At 43.3% G+C, this 15,936-nt stretch overlaps 1 protein-coding gene across 1 annotated transcript in view; it reads right to left on the reverse strand.

The window, feature by feature from the left end:
* Positions 1–15,936, reverse strand: part of znf236 (zinc finger protein 236) — an 84,461-nt gene that overhangs the window by 12,451 nt on the left and 56,074 nt on the right. Inside the window, exons 27-30 of the mRNA XM_076280325.1 lie at positions 15,483–15,637; positions 14,562–14,693; positions 12,430–12,609; positions 5,451–5,580 (exon numbers count right to left, since the gene is read on the reverse strand). Of these exons, the coding sequence (XP_076136440.1) occupies positions 5,451–5,580; positions 12,430–12,609; positions 14,562–14,693; positions 15,483–15,637 (597 nt within the window). The remainder of the gene's footprint in view (positions 1–5,450; positions 5,581–12,429; positions 12,610–14,561; positions 14,694–15,482; positions 15,638–15,936) is intronic.

The following is a 15,936-nucleotide window of genomic DNA, read 5'->3' on the forward strand; positions in this document are numbered from 1 at the left end:
CTTTTATGTACCATGGACCGGTTTGATTCCTATTTTTTTTCCACGGACCGGCGGGGCGGGGGTTCCATGTTCCATATGTGTTGTGCATGCATTACTTGAAAAGAACTAGCTCCAGTTATGTATGAACAGTGAAGGTAACGATCTCTTAAACATGTGAAAAACGTGAACTTGAAGAAGTGAAAATTTAACAATATGAACTATGAATATTGAACAACTTGAAGCTACATCTATACGTGTGAACATGCTTAACAAAATATGGGAACCAAACATGGGAACTAAACGTACATTACGAATATAATCAGTGGGAGCCCTGCTTATGGAATGATGGAAGACAGTGACACCCTCACACGGCCTCGCATATAGCCTAGGTGGTGGGAAATGGTAGCAACGTTTTCAGCGCTTTTACGGCTATCTCGGGATATTCTGCTTTGTTTTTGATCCAAAAACCCGCCAAAGAGGTTTCCTTATAGACACTCTTAAGACCACCGTCATTTGCAATTTCGATCAACTGCTCTTCCTCCTGCGCTGACAAGTTAGGACTATTTGGGATATTGACAAATGGGTTGCGGACCCACTCATTGGTTTGCCGTGGATCTTTGGAGGATGGGAAGTAACGCTCAGACTCATTTGAAAGCGCAATAAGGTGATCGCGCACCAGCTGCGAGAGAAAGGGCCCTGCCTCAGTCTCTCCCAAAACTCACACTACTGTTTGGAACATATCAAATACACCCCGGTCCACTCGTTGTCCCCACAAATCAAGCTTGGCTTTAAATGCAGCGACTTTATCTGCCAGTTTAAAGACAGTCGTCATTCTCCCCTGGAGTGACAGGTTGAGGTCATTAAGCAATCCGAATATGTCACACAGGTAAGCGAGTTTTGACACCCAGTCCTCATCACTAAAATGTGCAGCTTTTTTTCTGTAAGAAATCTCTGCAGCGGCTCTCTCAACTGAAACACTCTGGCCAGTGACCTGCTAAAGATGCTTGTTTTTTGTTGCTCATTCTAGCAGTTTAGCTAACTTCGTGTGACATACCGTTCGCCAAGAACTGATCAAGTGAAGTGAGCTGACCTGAGGCTGCGCAGCGCTGAAGGCAATATGTAAAAGTGTTGAAGGCGGGACAGACAGACGTAAGAAAATAGACCTTGCAAAATGCAAACATGCGTGCAATCAAACAACTGCATATAGGCCTATGCCATGTAAAAACGTGACATTATTGCAAATTAAATTTAGTTTAGTTTGCATGAATTTTTTTTTAAACTCATGTCGTAGGCTACGGCCCGGTTAGGAATGTCCTGCGGCCCGGTGGTTGGGGACCGCTGCCTTAAGAGACGGCTTTAATGGGGGAGAGAATAGAACATTATTTAACTGCATAGACTGTTATCTTGTGCGCGCGTCTCCAGCAAGAGGACGTGCCCGGACCCAAACTTCAACTTCGTGTGTTAACGTTGCCCGACGTTCTACGGATCTGGTGAGATCTATCTCGTTTTTGTATTTTTTGGCGTGGTATACCACTGGATCAGCGCTCAACTTTTTGCCTTTTTTGTTGTGGATTATATATTTTTCGCTGCGTTCCGACAAAAGATAATACTCGCGGCCTACCTGTTTCCTGCTTGGAATTTAAAGACTGTGGCGCAATCCTGGGAAGGACTTTAAGTTTTCCTTTAGTTTGGACTTTTAGTTTAATTTTGTGGACTGAGACAAAGGGGGGATTCAAGTATTGTGTGGTTGCACGGGATAATTGGTGCAATTATAATATACTGCGCTAAGCGCGTCATTCAATTGAACTGTTTGGTGCGTCTTTTCTTGTTTGTGTTCAGCGCCGTCTGAATATTTGTTGGTTGCTGTGTGCTTTATTAACGGCAGTATACCTACTCTTATGCATATTTGTTTGGGTAAGAAGGCATTTGTCAAGTCAAGTCAAGTCAAGTCATTTTTATTTTTAAAGCGCATTTAACATACACATAGTGCAACCCAAAGCGCTCCAACAAACAAGACACACAACAAGACAATGTGTGACAGTATTGCAGTTTTCTTATTATCGATTACTACTTTCATTCCAAAGAACCCCTTGTGCGTTTATAGTAACATAGTTCTTTAAAAAGAACGTTAAAGGGCTGATTGTTACAAAGTGTGAGAGAGAGAGAGAGAGGGGGGGACTCAGACAGAGAGAGTAAGAGACAGTGAATCAAATGCTTTGATATATTAACCACCCCCAGTTATACGGCTCCTTTTTCAAATAGCTACTTGTGTAATTCTTACCTAAAGTCACATTTGAATTTCTTACACAGTTCTTACTTAGTCACATTTGATTTTAGTGAGCACATGAAGTAAGTCTGTTATATGTCTGTTGCATTAAGTGACAGTCTATCTGTGCTCTAGGCTTGAGAGCCTTCTCTCTAGAGCACTCCTCATTCTTTAGTGTTATGTATGTACTGTATGTACAGTATGTGTTGTACTAAATGTTGTGAGCAACCTTATGTTCACAATCATTCTCTTTAAAGGGGAACTATGCAGGTTTTTTTTTAGCTTAATTTACCTTAACTTAACAGTTTCGGAGTCATTGGAATGGTTAGAAGACTTTTTCGGTGTTGAATGAAGGCTGTCTCGCTTCCACAGGCTCAATGCCCTGACCCACAGGAAATATAGGTGTGTGTGTGGGGGGAAGGGATAGTCATCTACTAACCATGTCTCTAGCCCTTAAAAGTGTACGGTCACACCGGTGTGATAGGAATGTTGGAAAATAATTGTTTTAAAGAATATCTGGGTTCATTGAATTTAACATAGAATTTTAGAACCTTGAAATGTTGCGGAATGGAATCTTATGTTAGAATGTTCAAAAACCCACAATTTTAAGGGCTAGTTTTGTCTTCCGTTTTTTTCTGTTTTTTCTTTTTATGCAACTTTTTGGCCATGTACCTTGTGTGTTTGTTTGCATCTATGTGAAAATTGTAAAGTGTCTTTGGGTGCCTTGAAAAGCACTAATTAAATGCATACTTATTATTATTTCAGTTTTATTGGTTTCCCATCACCTGATCTACTTCACCCAGAGAGATGACAGCTCTCATATGCATGTATGACCTCAGCCTATGTGGATTTATTAGATTACTGGCAAAACGACAGAACAGTCTATCTGACCACAGGCTGATAAAACATCAATATTTGACCACCCTCGTACTGCCGCTGCACAGTACATACAAGAAAGTTAGATTTAGAAAAACTCCTTGTACTTTCAGTGGTGTGTGAAAAACAAATCTGCAGGACTGGACAATGACAAACAGTCCTCGTAGTAAAACATTTTCTCGGCATAATCATGCACTTTTTCCATTTAGCTGGGAAGGAATATGTGAAAAATCATGAAGATTGGGCACTTCTGGATAAGTTTTTGATTTTTGGCAGGGTGTTAGGTATAGGCCTAAGGTTTTAAAAAATCCATGGATACAAGTTGGGGTGGCCCCCCAACTGAAAAGAGAAGCTCTCTTTGCCGAAAAGAGAAGCTCTCTTTGCCGAAAAGAGAAGCTCTCTTTGCCGAAAAGAGAAAAGGTTATACAGTATCTCAGCTTCCTTTAGTCTTAAATTGTTGTATAATGTATTTTCTCTACTTTGTTTGATACAAGGAATCCAATTTTGATATGTTCTTCATACATGTGATTTTTGACACTATAGTGATAGTGACCTGTCCAATCAACAAAGAAAAGCATACCTTGGAGGTAAAAATATGGGTCTAGGGACCTGAGTATTTCAATGTGACTTTTTCAGAGATATTGACAGTTTATGAGCTAAATATGACTATGATACTAGATTTAACATGGAAATAGACTTAAAATAAGAAGAACATATCAAAATTGGATTCCTTGTATCAAACAAAGTAGAGAAAATACATTATACAACAATTTTAAGACTAAAGGAAGCTGAGATATAACCTTTTCTCTTTTCGGCGGGGGCCATTTTGGATTTTATGGATAACTGCCACTAGGGGGGCCACCCCAACTTGTATCCATGGATTTTTGAAAACCTTAGGCCTATACCTAACAATCAAAAATCAAAAACTTATCCAGAAGTGCCCAATTTTCATGAATTGCATCCTAGCTAATTGGGCTTGGCTGAATGAGAACAGTTATGCAATAACAATAACAATAACAACAACAACAAGAACACATTGCAAGGCACCCAAAACACTTCACAGTGAAGGGGGAACCTCACTAACCACCACCAATGAGGGATCATTGTATGAGGACAAGACTTCACGTGTTTGAAGGATGCATCCTAAATTCTTCAAGAAAGCATCAGTGTAAGATGTTTCATGTAGAGGTCTGCACTCCCGCGGTAGACCCGCGGGTCCCGACGCAAAAGAGTGCGGCGCGGGACAACTTTTGAAAGCTCTTTGCGGGTGCGGGCGGGATGAGAGAGGTGCGTTCGCGGGTGCGGGACAAACCGATGATTCACTGCACTCCCGCAAATTAAATATGTGGGTAAAATTAAATATGGAAATAATTAAAGTAGTGTTCATAACTATAGTTCAGCTGGATGTTCTGTTAGGCAGCATTAAAAAACGGGGTTTAAGCATAACTGACAGATAGCAGGCCTATATTGTCGTTTACGTGGGTTCAATTTGTTCCTGCTGCTCATTGTCAAAACTCGAAATCGACAGCACGACAGAGGAAGAGGGCACCAGACTAGGCCTACTTCAGTTGTTAGCCTACATTCAGAACAAAGAAACTGACATCTGGAGTCTTTCTCAGGTGTGTGTGCTCCTTTCGTGAGACAGAAAGAAAAACTGAATAGGCTATCCCTCCTGCATGGGGGCTTTAGCGGGCGGGAGCGAGACATCATGTTACAGATGCGGGCGGGAGCGGGACTAAAAATGACATATTAATGCGGGAGCGGGACAGAATATTGCGGGAGCGGGACAGAAAAATCAGTCCCGTGCAGACCTCTAGTTTCATGCAACTGACCAGCAGGCAATCTCATGCCATATTGGCAATGAATGGGCAACTTGCTGCAGGCTACATGCAGCCATTCTAAAAACAGCTATTACAATCAGGGCCTGTAGATGCAACACAACCAGTGGTCTATGAAGGCATTGCTGGTGGTCCCTGACCATGCATTCAATAATGTAGTCCCACTGTGTGAATCACTTTTTATATTCAGCTCAGTCTTGAGGTGGCTTCATTAGCCAGAAAGGTGGTCCCTGGGTCACAATCAGTTGAAAAGCCCTGAGAATATGAATCCTGCCCAATGATTGTGTGAGAGAAGTAATCTTTGGAAGTGTGGCTGTGTAAGACTGTTTGTCTTACCTTGGTGTGAGATATATGAGTGATAAGTATACAGTGTATGAGTGATGTGAGATATACCTATTCCTTGCTATATTATATATATGGAGGAGAGGTGTGTGTGTGTGTGTGTGTGCGTGTGTGTGTTAATTGTACTTGTGAGGGGAGGTTGCGCGTACCTGTGTGAGTCCTGTTGTGTCGCTCCAGCTGGCTGGGCTTGGCAAAGGCTTTGTCACAGGAAGGACACTTGAACACACGAGGCCTCTGAGAGCTGAGAGAGGGGCCGTTCTGGTGCACATGCTCATGTTCCTACAGGTCACACACACACACACACACACACACACACACACACACACACACACACACACGTTAATTCACTGAGAATTGCTCACACGGTCATTACATGATGTACACCAGTGTTTCCCAAAGTCTGGGTCGCGACCCACGGGTGGGTCGCAGGAGATTTTATTTGGGTCGCCAGCACAATTTATGTTGTGTTATAGGCCTAACTGATACCATTTGTCATTTGATACCAGGAAAGCTAACAGTTTTTATATTAGGGTGTAGATTGTTAACTACCACAGTCACGGTTTTGTCATAAAAGCTCATGAAACTGGGGGACGAACGCATCGCAGAGGGGGTGCCAGCATACCTCTCAAAATGAAACCGTTCTGTGTGGCACCTGCCATGTACCTCGCAGTTGCAAACTGCAAGGGACATGAATCCGCCTATTTGCACGAACATTAATAGATACCAGCTCTATCGAGTACACCATAGTGGTCATTGTCCTCATGGGGCTCCTCCTGTGATCTTCCATTACTGCATCTCTAATAACTTTATAGAATTTCCAATTCTTTGTTTAAGGCTTCCATTCCCACTGAGGATTCTTTACAAAACAACCTGTGGATTTTTGCTGTCACTTGTCTTTTATTTCATGGCTGTTCTGAGAAACAAAGTCCTTTTCAAAAGATCCAAACACACACACACACACACACACACACACACACACACACACTGACACACACACACACACACACACACACACACACACACACACACAGACACACACACACACACACACTTTTATTACTTTAATTTCAGGAATCAAGGAAAACAAGCAAAGCGTAAAAGTGCCATACTGCAGGCCAGACAGCGATAACGCTGTGAGCTGTGGGAGAATCGGGGGAAAAACAAACATCAATTTCAGCTGACACCCAATTTTCTGGGTAAAGGCCATTAATGTCAGACTGGTGGCACCCAACAGACCAACTCTAGCAGCCACCACCCAATTAAGTGCAACTATCCATAAACTTCTCACCATATAAAGTGGACAGAAGTGAGTTCTCACTTTCTAATGGCAGGCCCTAGTATTTGAATACATACTATGCATAGGCCACAAGCAGCAAATGTGCTTAGTGATAAAAACCATAAAGGGCCAGGCAAGTTGTTAAAGGTATGCATAAGGTATGTATGACCTCTGAGGAACATCTGTGGTTTAACTTTACATAGAGGACACAATAGCTGTTCAATTATGTTCCTCTCCTGAGCTGTGAATGGAGCGGTCCTGAAATGCTTGCTAAATAACTTGCATCTGACACCTTTAAATTGAAGTTGCAATGCAATCCATTTTGAGGTAACAATTTTAATTTACCAGTAGTAGCGCTATAGCAATGGATTTTCATTTTAGACGTTTCTACTGAATGACAATACAATCCGCAAGAGCAAGACAAGGCACAGTTCTATTCAAAATGACTTTTTGTGGGCTGCCATCACTGTCAGCCAAAGTCTATTCCAAAGCGACTCCATGACATTTTCAGATCACTCGCTCGGCTTCATTTCTAACCTGGGTGTTAATAAGCCGCTTCCAAAAGCTCCCCACAAAACTCCTGGTGTATTACTCATGGAGCTAAATCCTCCGTCGCCGAAGCACTGGGACGGATCCACTAAGCCCGGGCGTAGCTCTTCCTAATTCAACACCCTTGACATGGCTAAATCTCTTCTTCTCACAAGGTGATCTTAAATCTCTTACATCAACCGTGACAAAACAGGCATAAATTGTCACACGCAGCAGACATATCAGGGCCTCTCTACGGTCGACATTAGATGCAGAGATGATGAGGTCACACTTTCAGTGCCCTGGTAGATCTTGTTGCCACACGCCATATTGAAAGGCCATTAATCTGTCTGTGGATGTCACGCTACCGTTCCCCTTGTCAGGCACCTTTGACGTGTCTATATAGTTATAAAAGGGGGGACATTGTGTGCACAGAGCCATGGAGAACAGCTGTATAAGTGGAATTGGTCCATGGTTATATCCCCACAACTGAGTGCGAAATCGATAGAGGGAAGAGAGAGGGGGAGATAGATAGAGAGAGAGAGAGAGATAGAGGGAAGAGAGAGAGAGAGAAAGAAAGGCGGTTCATGGACTGATACAGACAGGGGTTGAATTGATGAACTAACACTCATACGGCTGACTCACCTTTTAACGACACAGACGAAGCGAGAGAGGAAAAAGAAGGATAAAGAGAGGCGCTTAAACCAAAAAGGTCGACAAAAATAGAGCAAAACAGACAGACAGAGGACAAGAAGAGGGGAAGGAAAGAGTTAGCCAAGAGGAAACGAGTAAAGTTTTTCTTTTTTTTCTTCTCTTTTTTTTATTCCATCCCTGGTGATTAGCTGTGACAGAGAGAGGGTTGGATTCCGTTCCAGTCACACTCACAGGGGCCGGCGGAGCGTTGCATTCCATAAATGAAACGCGGAGGCTTCCGGAAGCCAGATGCGTGAGGAATTGAGAATGAGCTGGGGCCATTTGGGCTGAGCTCCTCTAGCTCGACACATTCATCTACGTGATAAGACGGTTCTGCTCAAAGATCAACTTTAAGTAGTTAGAGCATCCGTTTATGCTGGGCCCTTTTCAATGCTGCTTTTATTCAAAAGGGACTTAGATATCAGGGAATGTGTTCAACCAGTACTCTTCCCCTAACAAAGGGAACATATACTGTATGCTGGACATTGGGAATGGATAGCATCATCCAACCACAAATGCATCGTGCTTCCTTTAACAATTATGTACACATCGACACAGCCATTACACACACACAAACACACACTTTTCTCTAAGAGCCTCTCTAAATAGTCGAGAGCAAGCCAACGTGGAGGGCTTTGTGAAGCCACGCAATCATCTACGTGAAACAGGGGACACTGTTTAAATGCTTATGGGTCAAGGGACCAGAGAGGAGACCCACGCACCGACTGGCCTCTACCACACTGGACAGTCTCTCCATTATGACGCGGGGCCTCTAATCACAATCTACTTCACCACTGCACATCTGGGCAAAACTGGTGACCACAACAGCTCTTCAATGGCCACAACCTCACCCATAACCCCTGATGTAACCGTTCTTTTTTTCTGGACTCAGCATCAAGGCCTTAAAACCAGTTTTCCCTGACCAAGAGTCAGTGTCGAAACACGAGGAACTGGTTTGAGATGTGGCACTAACTCCGAACCCTCACGGACACTAGGTTGGTGGAAAAGTGATAAATGCTTCCTTATATATCTGTTGATCTGTTGTGGAGAGGAACGAAGACAGTCTGTTGTGCTGTTGGGGAGACAGGTGTAACAGGGGACAGGGGGTGAGATGGTGAGACAGGGTTGGAGTTGCAGCGTATTCTAACTGCATGCAAATGACTGACTGTGGTGTATGAGACTGTGACTGCGATGTTAATGCTCTCCGTCCACATTCAATCTGTTACATATGCAGGTCCACTGAGTCATATTTCTCGTTCAAAATAGCAGAACAGCATGAGCGACAGAAGGGAAACAGAAATGGGGCGTCCGGCACAAGTTCTGCTCAAAACGTCGCTGACGCTCACTTGCATCGCATGCAGTTCGGACACGATGTTAGATGAGAAGAGAAGGGAAAAGGGAATTTTTGAAGACTGATGCAGCTCAGAGAGTGACTAGAACAAAGACTGTGGTCAAGGGTTAGTGCTCGAGGGCTGGTCTATTAAATGGGGAATGCTTCAGAAACGAAATGTCCAGAAAAACAGGATTTCTTTTGTTTCACCTGGATAGCCAACTGGTTCTCCCTGTCTGACTCCATCGTCACCCTATCTCATACTGTACTCCTAGACACACACACACACACACACACACACTGCAGTCTATTGATGTGCATACTTATAATTCAGTGGTTGTCTAGTGTCTGAACCTATTTAATGCATTTCCCCAGCAGAACACTAACAGGTCAGGTCACAGCTACAGTACAGAGAGTGGGTGGATATCTCTAGAGATGGGTAGCGCACAGACTGCCAATAAGAGTGTGTGTTTGCTGAGCTATGGAAGCACTGTCACCAGTGAGTGTGTGTGTGCGTGTGTGTGTGTGTGTGTGTCTGTGTGTCTGTGTGTCTGTGTTAGTTTAAGTTACACAGATTTAAGATTAGAGAGCATGATTATTTAACTCTCTCTTGAGGTTGAATATATGTGTGGGTTTGAGGGTGAAGAAGCAATCTGGAGCTGCCAACATATTTTTTAAGCTTAAAATGAGCTCAAGAAATATAAGTCATTATAAGATGGATTTGTAATTTTCAATTCAATTAATCAGTGAGCTACATTTGGGTGGGTGGAGGGGTCTTGAATGAAAAAAGGATCCAATTAATAACATATAACAGACTTTGGGCCCTATCATGACATTCTAAAGTGCATCGTCACTCGTCAAAAGTCTATTAAAATTTAGTAGGATGTCCAGTTCACATTGGGAGGGGTTTCGCTATCAAAAGTGGAGCACATGGCGTAACAAGGTGTTCCTAGGTCTTTTAATCAGTCATATGGGTGTGTTTGGGGCATAACATCATTTTAAACCAATGAGAATGACATCTGTCATTCCCTTTAACGGCGCAACGCGCGATATGTCAAATAAATGCATCGGTATTTTGCCATTCAAAGGCGCATTTGAAGGAGGCTGCTTGCGAGACCGTATAGAAGTCATTCTTAAACCATGCTTTACTAAAACCTAGCATAGCCTTCACGCATTTGCACTCGTCTATTTGAACTCATTGGCAAAGTGAAACTAACTTCACAAGACAGTTATATGCAGTTACTTTCACTATTGACTGACAATGGGTTACCACTCAAAACATAGGCTGGAAAAAGCAACACTTACCCTAATATTGCTCAAATGACTGAATAAAACCACATTTATCCTGCAGAGGAGTTGCTTATATCTCGCGACAGTGCATCTTCAGCTGTGCTCCATACGTGTCTCTCGCCTCTCCCCTAATCACTTTTAACCGTCATTACCAATTTGCAAATGATGGTGAATAACTACTCATTATGAGATGTACAGTATTTCGTAATATCTTTGTTCTAATTATGTTTCCCATTGTAATCGTGCAATTTGTAATGCTTTGCATGGACGTGCGCTGGTGTGCGTTCATGAATGATAGAAGGATGGTGCGTGCACCTGCCAATATGACTGGTGACATGCGCTCTTAAAATAGCATATGAACAACTCGCCATTGACTTCTGACCAGGTTAAGGTGGTGTATGATAGCGATTTTTAGACAACGCGCTAGACCCCTCCCTAGGTTGTTAATTGCCACACCCCTGGGCGCAATGCTTAAAAAATAAACGTGCAAAATACCGAATTCAACTTTGCGCGGGTGAATCACAAGTATTACGCCATGCGCTGGTGACCCAAAATACAGCCCTTAATCTACAAGGCATTAACATTAACATTATGAATCTTGGAAGTTGATGGGACAAGGTCTGAAGGGAAACTGCTGCGTGGTCCAAAAAGTTCTTCTGGCTCTGCTGTAGGTTCTTGTGTGTCTGTGTCTGTGTGTGTGTGTGTGTGGCAGCAGAATTCTAATGAAGCAGAGTTGAGCAGCCACATACTCTCACTACACAAGTTACCCCACCAGTCACATCTTATTTCAGAGCTGGAGTGAATATTTAAAAGAATTAAAAAAAAAAAACACAATGACTGAATGTTGGAAACAATAACCAGGTAAACTTGTGCTCTCCTCTCCAAGTTCAATTAAGGTGATGTGACAGCTTGAAGTACATCTCTCTGTCTGCCTCGCTAACCTAGCTAGGCAGTGCATCTGTTGTCTTGTCTTGTCTTGTCTGTGTCCTGCTTGATGGTCACTGCAGGGCTGTGTTTTGTGCCTCTGTCCCTGACAGGATTTAGAGTGAAATACGACGAGTGAAACTCGTAAAAAAGGATCGTGGTGTACTGTACATGATATGAGCATGTGGATTCATGTGTGCATGCACAACATCAGACCATTTCTGACAAGGATGAATACTTAAAGGCGCACATCGTTTTGAAAGAAGACACTGACCATCCTGTCTGTCAGTCAAGGACCGACAGATAGATAAATAGATAGTGGATGTCTGTGACTGTGTGGCAATGACAACTGGTTTACATGGCTCATGGCTAAGGAAGGAGGGCTACTGAGCAGAATATCCCAGGAAGGTCTGGACAGGCTCTGTAAAGAAGCTTCTAGAAGCTATTTGTGTCTTCTCTTATCTGTGTGTCTGCAGGTACAGCATGTGCTGCGTGCATTTATGTATCAATGTTGATCCTGTCATGTAAGCAATAAGCCCCAAGAGGCCGTAGTTTCCAATGATTCTAGAACAGCTAAGGGCCATTGTTAGGCACAATGTGAAATTGAATGATTTATTCACAGATTCACAGAATCGTTCTTCCGTGAAGAAATATATTTCTACTATCAGAATGGTTGCCAAGCAACAGCAAGATGCAGCCACTCTGCAAGTTTTGCATCAATTGTTGGTGGCACAGTAATATAGAAAGAGATGTGGTCAACGTGAAGGGCTGCGTTGGGTTTTACAATGGCACCATACACGATTCAGCCTCATAATCAAGGACCGGAACTATCCGTTTTAGATTTTGGTATAGCTTGATCTATACACCTTGATGTGTCTAAGTGCATGAATTTGGTGTGTGTGTGTGTGTGTGTGTGTGTGTGTGTGTGTGTGTGTGTGTGTGTGTGTGTGTGTTTGTTTGTGGAGTGGGACGTGTGTTTATGTTTGTAAGCATGTGTGTCTTTATGTTTGTTAGCGTGTGTGTGTGTGTGTGTGTGTGTGTGTGTGTGTGTGTGTGTGCGTGTGTGTGTGTGTGTGTGTGTGTGTACCTTGAGGTGCGTGGCACGTTTAAAGGCCTTGTTGCAGACGCGGCAGACATGGCAGCGCTCCTTGCCGTGGTTCTGCCTGCAGTGGCGGCGCAGCAGGTTGGCCGTGTGGAACACCTGGTCGCAGAAGTAGCACTGGTTCAGCACCCGCTTCTCCCCGAGCTCCTCCTCCTTACCCGCCGGCTGCACAAATCAAGCAAACACACTGGAGGTTAAGTCAAGTCAGGTGAAGTTTATTTATATAGCACATTTCATACACAGAGGTTATTCAATGTGCTTTACATGAACAAAAGCAAACAGTAATAGCAAATAAAAGCATAGAAGGGTAATAGTCAAAGAATAGTTTAAAAAGTAAAACATAAAAAAGAAAACATAAAACACACAAGGTAAAATCATTTAAAAATAAAGAATTAAAAAGACCAAATAAAAGACACAAGGTGGAATAATTTAAAGACAAATTCAGAATTTGTAACTCAGTGCAGTTAGCAGAAGGCATCAGAGAACAGTTTGGTCTTAAATCTAGATTAAAAACTTGCTACAGTTGGGGCCTTTTTGATGTCATCCGAAAGTTGGTTCCAGAGCTGAACCGCATAGCAGCTAAAAGTTGCTTCACCATGTTTAGTTCTAACAGCAGGTTTTACTAACAGGTTTTTCTCCTGAGACCTGAGAGGTCGAGAAGGTGTGTACTGCTCAAGGATGTCTGACAGGTATTTATAAACAAGCTGTAGTGCTTTAAAGTCAATTCTGTGACTTACTGGAAGCCAGTGCAGGGACCTAAGAATTGGAGTAATGTGGTCAGTTCTTTTAGTTTTCGTGAGAACCCTAACTGCTGCGTTTTGTATCACCTGAAGCTGTGTAGTCTTTTTAGGAAGGCCTGTGAAAAGCCCATTGCAGTATTCAACCCTGCTGGAGATAAAGGCATGAACGTGTTTTTCTAAAACATGTTTTGACATCAGCCTTCTAAGTTTGTTTTTTAAGGTGGTAAAAAGCTGATTTAGTTATTGCTTTCATGTGGCTGTTGAAATTAAGACCACTGTCAATGAATACACCAAGAGTTTTAACAGTATTCTTTGCTTTGAACCCTTTTGTGTCAAGGAGAGGGGCAACCCTAAGTCTTTCCTCCTTTTTACAAAATATAATTACTTCAGTTTGTTCTTTGTTCAGCTGAAGAAAATTTGGAGACATCCACTTGCTGATTTGGTCAATACACTGACAAAGAGATTCAAGGGGACCATAGTGATTTGGTGACAGAGCTAAGTAAATGTGGGTGTCATCTGCATAGCTATGATATGAAATCAAATTATTTATATATTACACACACGCACCTCAATGACACACACACACACACATCTCATACACACAAACACAACACAAACACAAACACAAAAACAAACACACACACACACACACACACACACACACACACACACACACACACACACACACACACACACACACACACACACACACACACACACACACACACACACACACACACACACACACACACACACACAGTCTCTGACTCTTTCCTCTTTTACAGTATATCTTAATTGTGTCTAATGGAATGAGTGAAAGGAAGTGTCTCGGTATCTGTGCACAATCATTCAAAAGGCAAAGCACTGAGCAAGAGCCAGAGCGTTAGTACACCGTCAGCTGTTTCAACGTATAGAGCTATGCATCAATGTCAGCTGAAACCAGCACCATCATAGTCAGACAGCTGTTCATGGGGAAAAGTTTCCACAACGAAGTTTGAAATAAGTTAAAAACACTTTGGATAATGACAATGAGAGTGCAGACTCGTCAGCTGAAACCAGCTAAATGAAACTCCAGGGAAAAAGGATCTGCACAGATGTTTGGAACGAGTTACAACACTTTATGAGGAAACAACACGCAGACACTTGCATACAAAAAAACACATCAAAATGCTGATGATTGACAGCACAAGCAGGTAGACAGAATCTTCCACACACAGTAAGGCAGTCACTAACACACACAGTCAGTCAGTCACTAACATACAGAGTCAATCACTAACATACACAGTCAGTCAGTCACTAACATACACAGTCAATCACTAACATACACAGTCAGTCAGTCACTAACATACACAGTCAGTCACTCCGTTAGTCACTCACCCTGAGGTTGTCCTCCAGTGTTGCCACGGTGGTCTGGGTGGGGTGGCTGACGAGGATGACCTGCTGGGCGGAGGTGACCGGTTGCCCGGGGAGACCCTGCTCACTCATCACACTGGAGAACTGCTGGCTTTGCTGAAGAGGGAAAAACACAATGAGAATCCATATAAGTATAAGTTTATATACTCTTTTGATCCCGTGAGGGAAATTTGGTCTCTGCATTTATCCCAATCCGCGAGATTAGTGAAACACACTCAGCACACAGTGAACACACAGTGAGGTGAAGCACACACTAATCCCAGCGCAGTGAGCTGCCTGCAATAACAGCGGCGCTCGGGGAGCAGTGAGGGGTTAGGTGCCTTGCTCAAGGGCACTTCATCCGTGCCTACTGGTCGGGGTTCGAACCGGCAACCCTCCGGTTACAGGTCCGAAGTGCTAACCAGTAGGCCACGGCTGCACCCCATTCGACCATGCACCGTGTGCACACATTTGTTTTCTACAAAACATTTTAATTGTGTGTGTATGATTATGTGTGTGTGTGTTCGTACAGTATATATATATATATATATATATGTATAAGTATGTGTGTCTGTATGCATGGGTGTACTTGTGAGTTGAGTTTGAGACTATATGTGTACAACAGTGTGTGTATGAACTGTTGAACGTGTGTGTGTGCATGTGTGTGTGTGCGTGTGTGTGTGTGTGTGTGTGTATACCTGTGAGTTAAGGTTGAGCGTGTGTGTGTGTGTGTGTGTGTGTGTGTGTGTGTGTGTGTGTGAGTTGAGGTTGAGTGTGTATGTGTTTGTGTGTATGTGTGTGTGTGTGTGTGTGTGTGTGTGTGTGTGTGTGTGTGTGTGTGTGTGTGTGTGTGTGTGTGTGTGTGTGTGTGTGTGTGTGTGCGCGTACCTTTGCGGTTGAGCGTACCTGTGAGTTGAGGTTGAGTGTGACCGCATCCAGCATCTGGGTGTCTGCCAGTGTGAGGGTCACACTTCCATCACTGGCCATGCCCGCCGATGACATCACCAGGCTCTGGGACACAGCCGTGTGGGACAGGGAGGTGCTGGGAGGCAGGCTGGTGACTGACAGGAGACACACACACACACACACACACACACACACACACCAGGTGAGTGGTACAATAAATTGCAGAGACACGATCGCTTTTCCAGGGCAAAAATAACTCAGTCGTGACATTCTTTACAGATCAAGGGCTTAAAGTAAGGAACATTGTGCCTGAAGTTATGAGACATGTATCGAGTCTCGAGTATCGACTCTTAAATGGCCCAGCACACTCTTGAATTCAGGCACAGTGCCTGAAACCCTTCAGCCCTGCAGATGCAGTCTGCGGTTCTGGCAAAAAGTTGTTGATATTTGTACT

The sequence above is a fragment of the Alosa pseudoharengus genome, unplaced genomic scaffold (assembly GCF_046254945.1).
Source record: "Alosa pseudoharengus isolate Yale_2024_CS ecotype anadromous, Long Island Sound unplaced genomic scaffold, YU_APseudo_1.1 YU_APseudo_1.1_scf_12, whole genome shotgun sequence".
Classification (NCBI taxonomy): Eukaryota; Metazoa; Chordata; class Actinopteri; order Clupeiformes; family Clupeidae; genus Alosa; species Alosa pseudoharengus.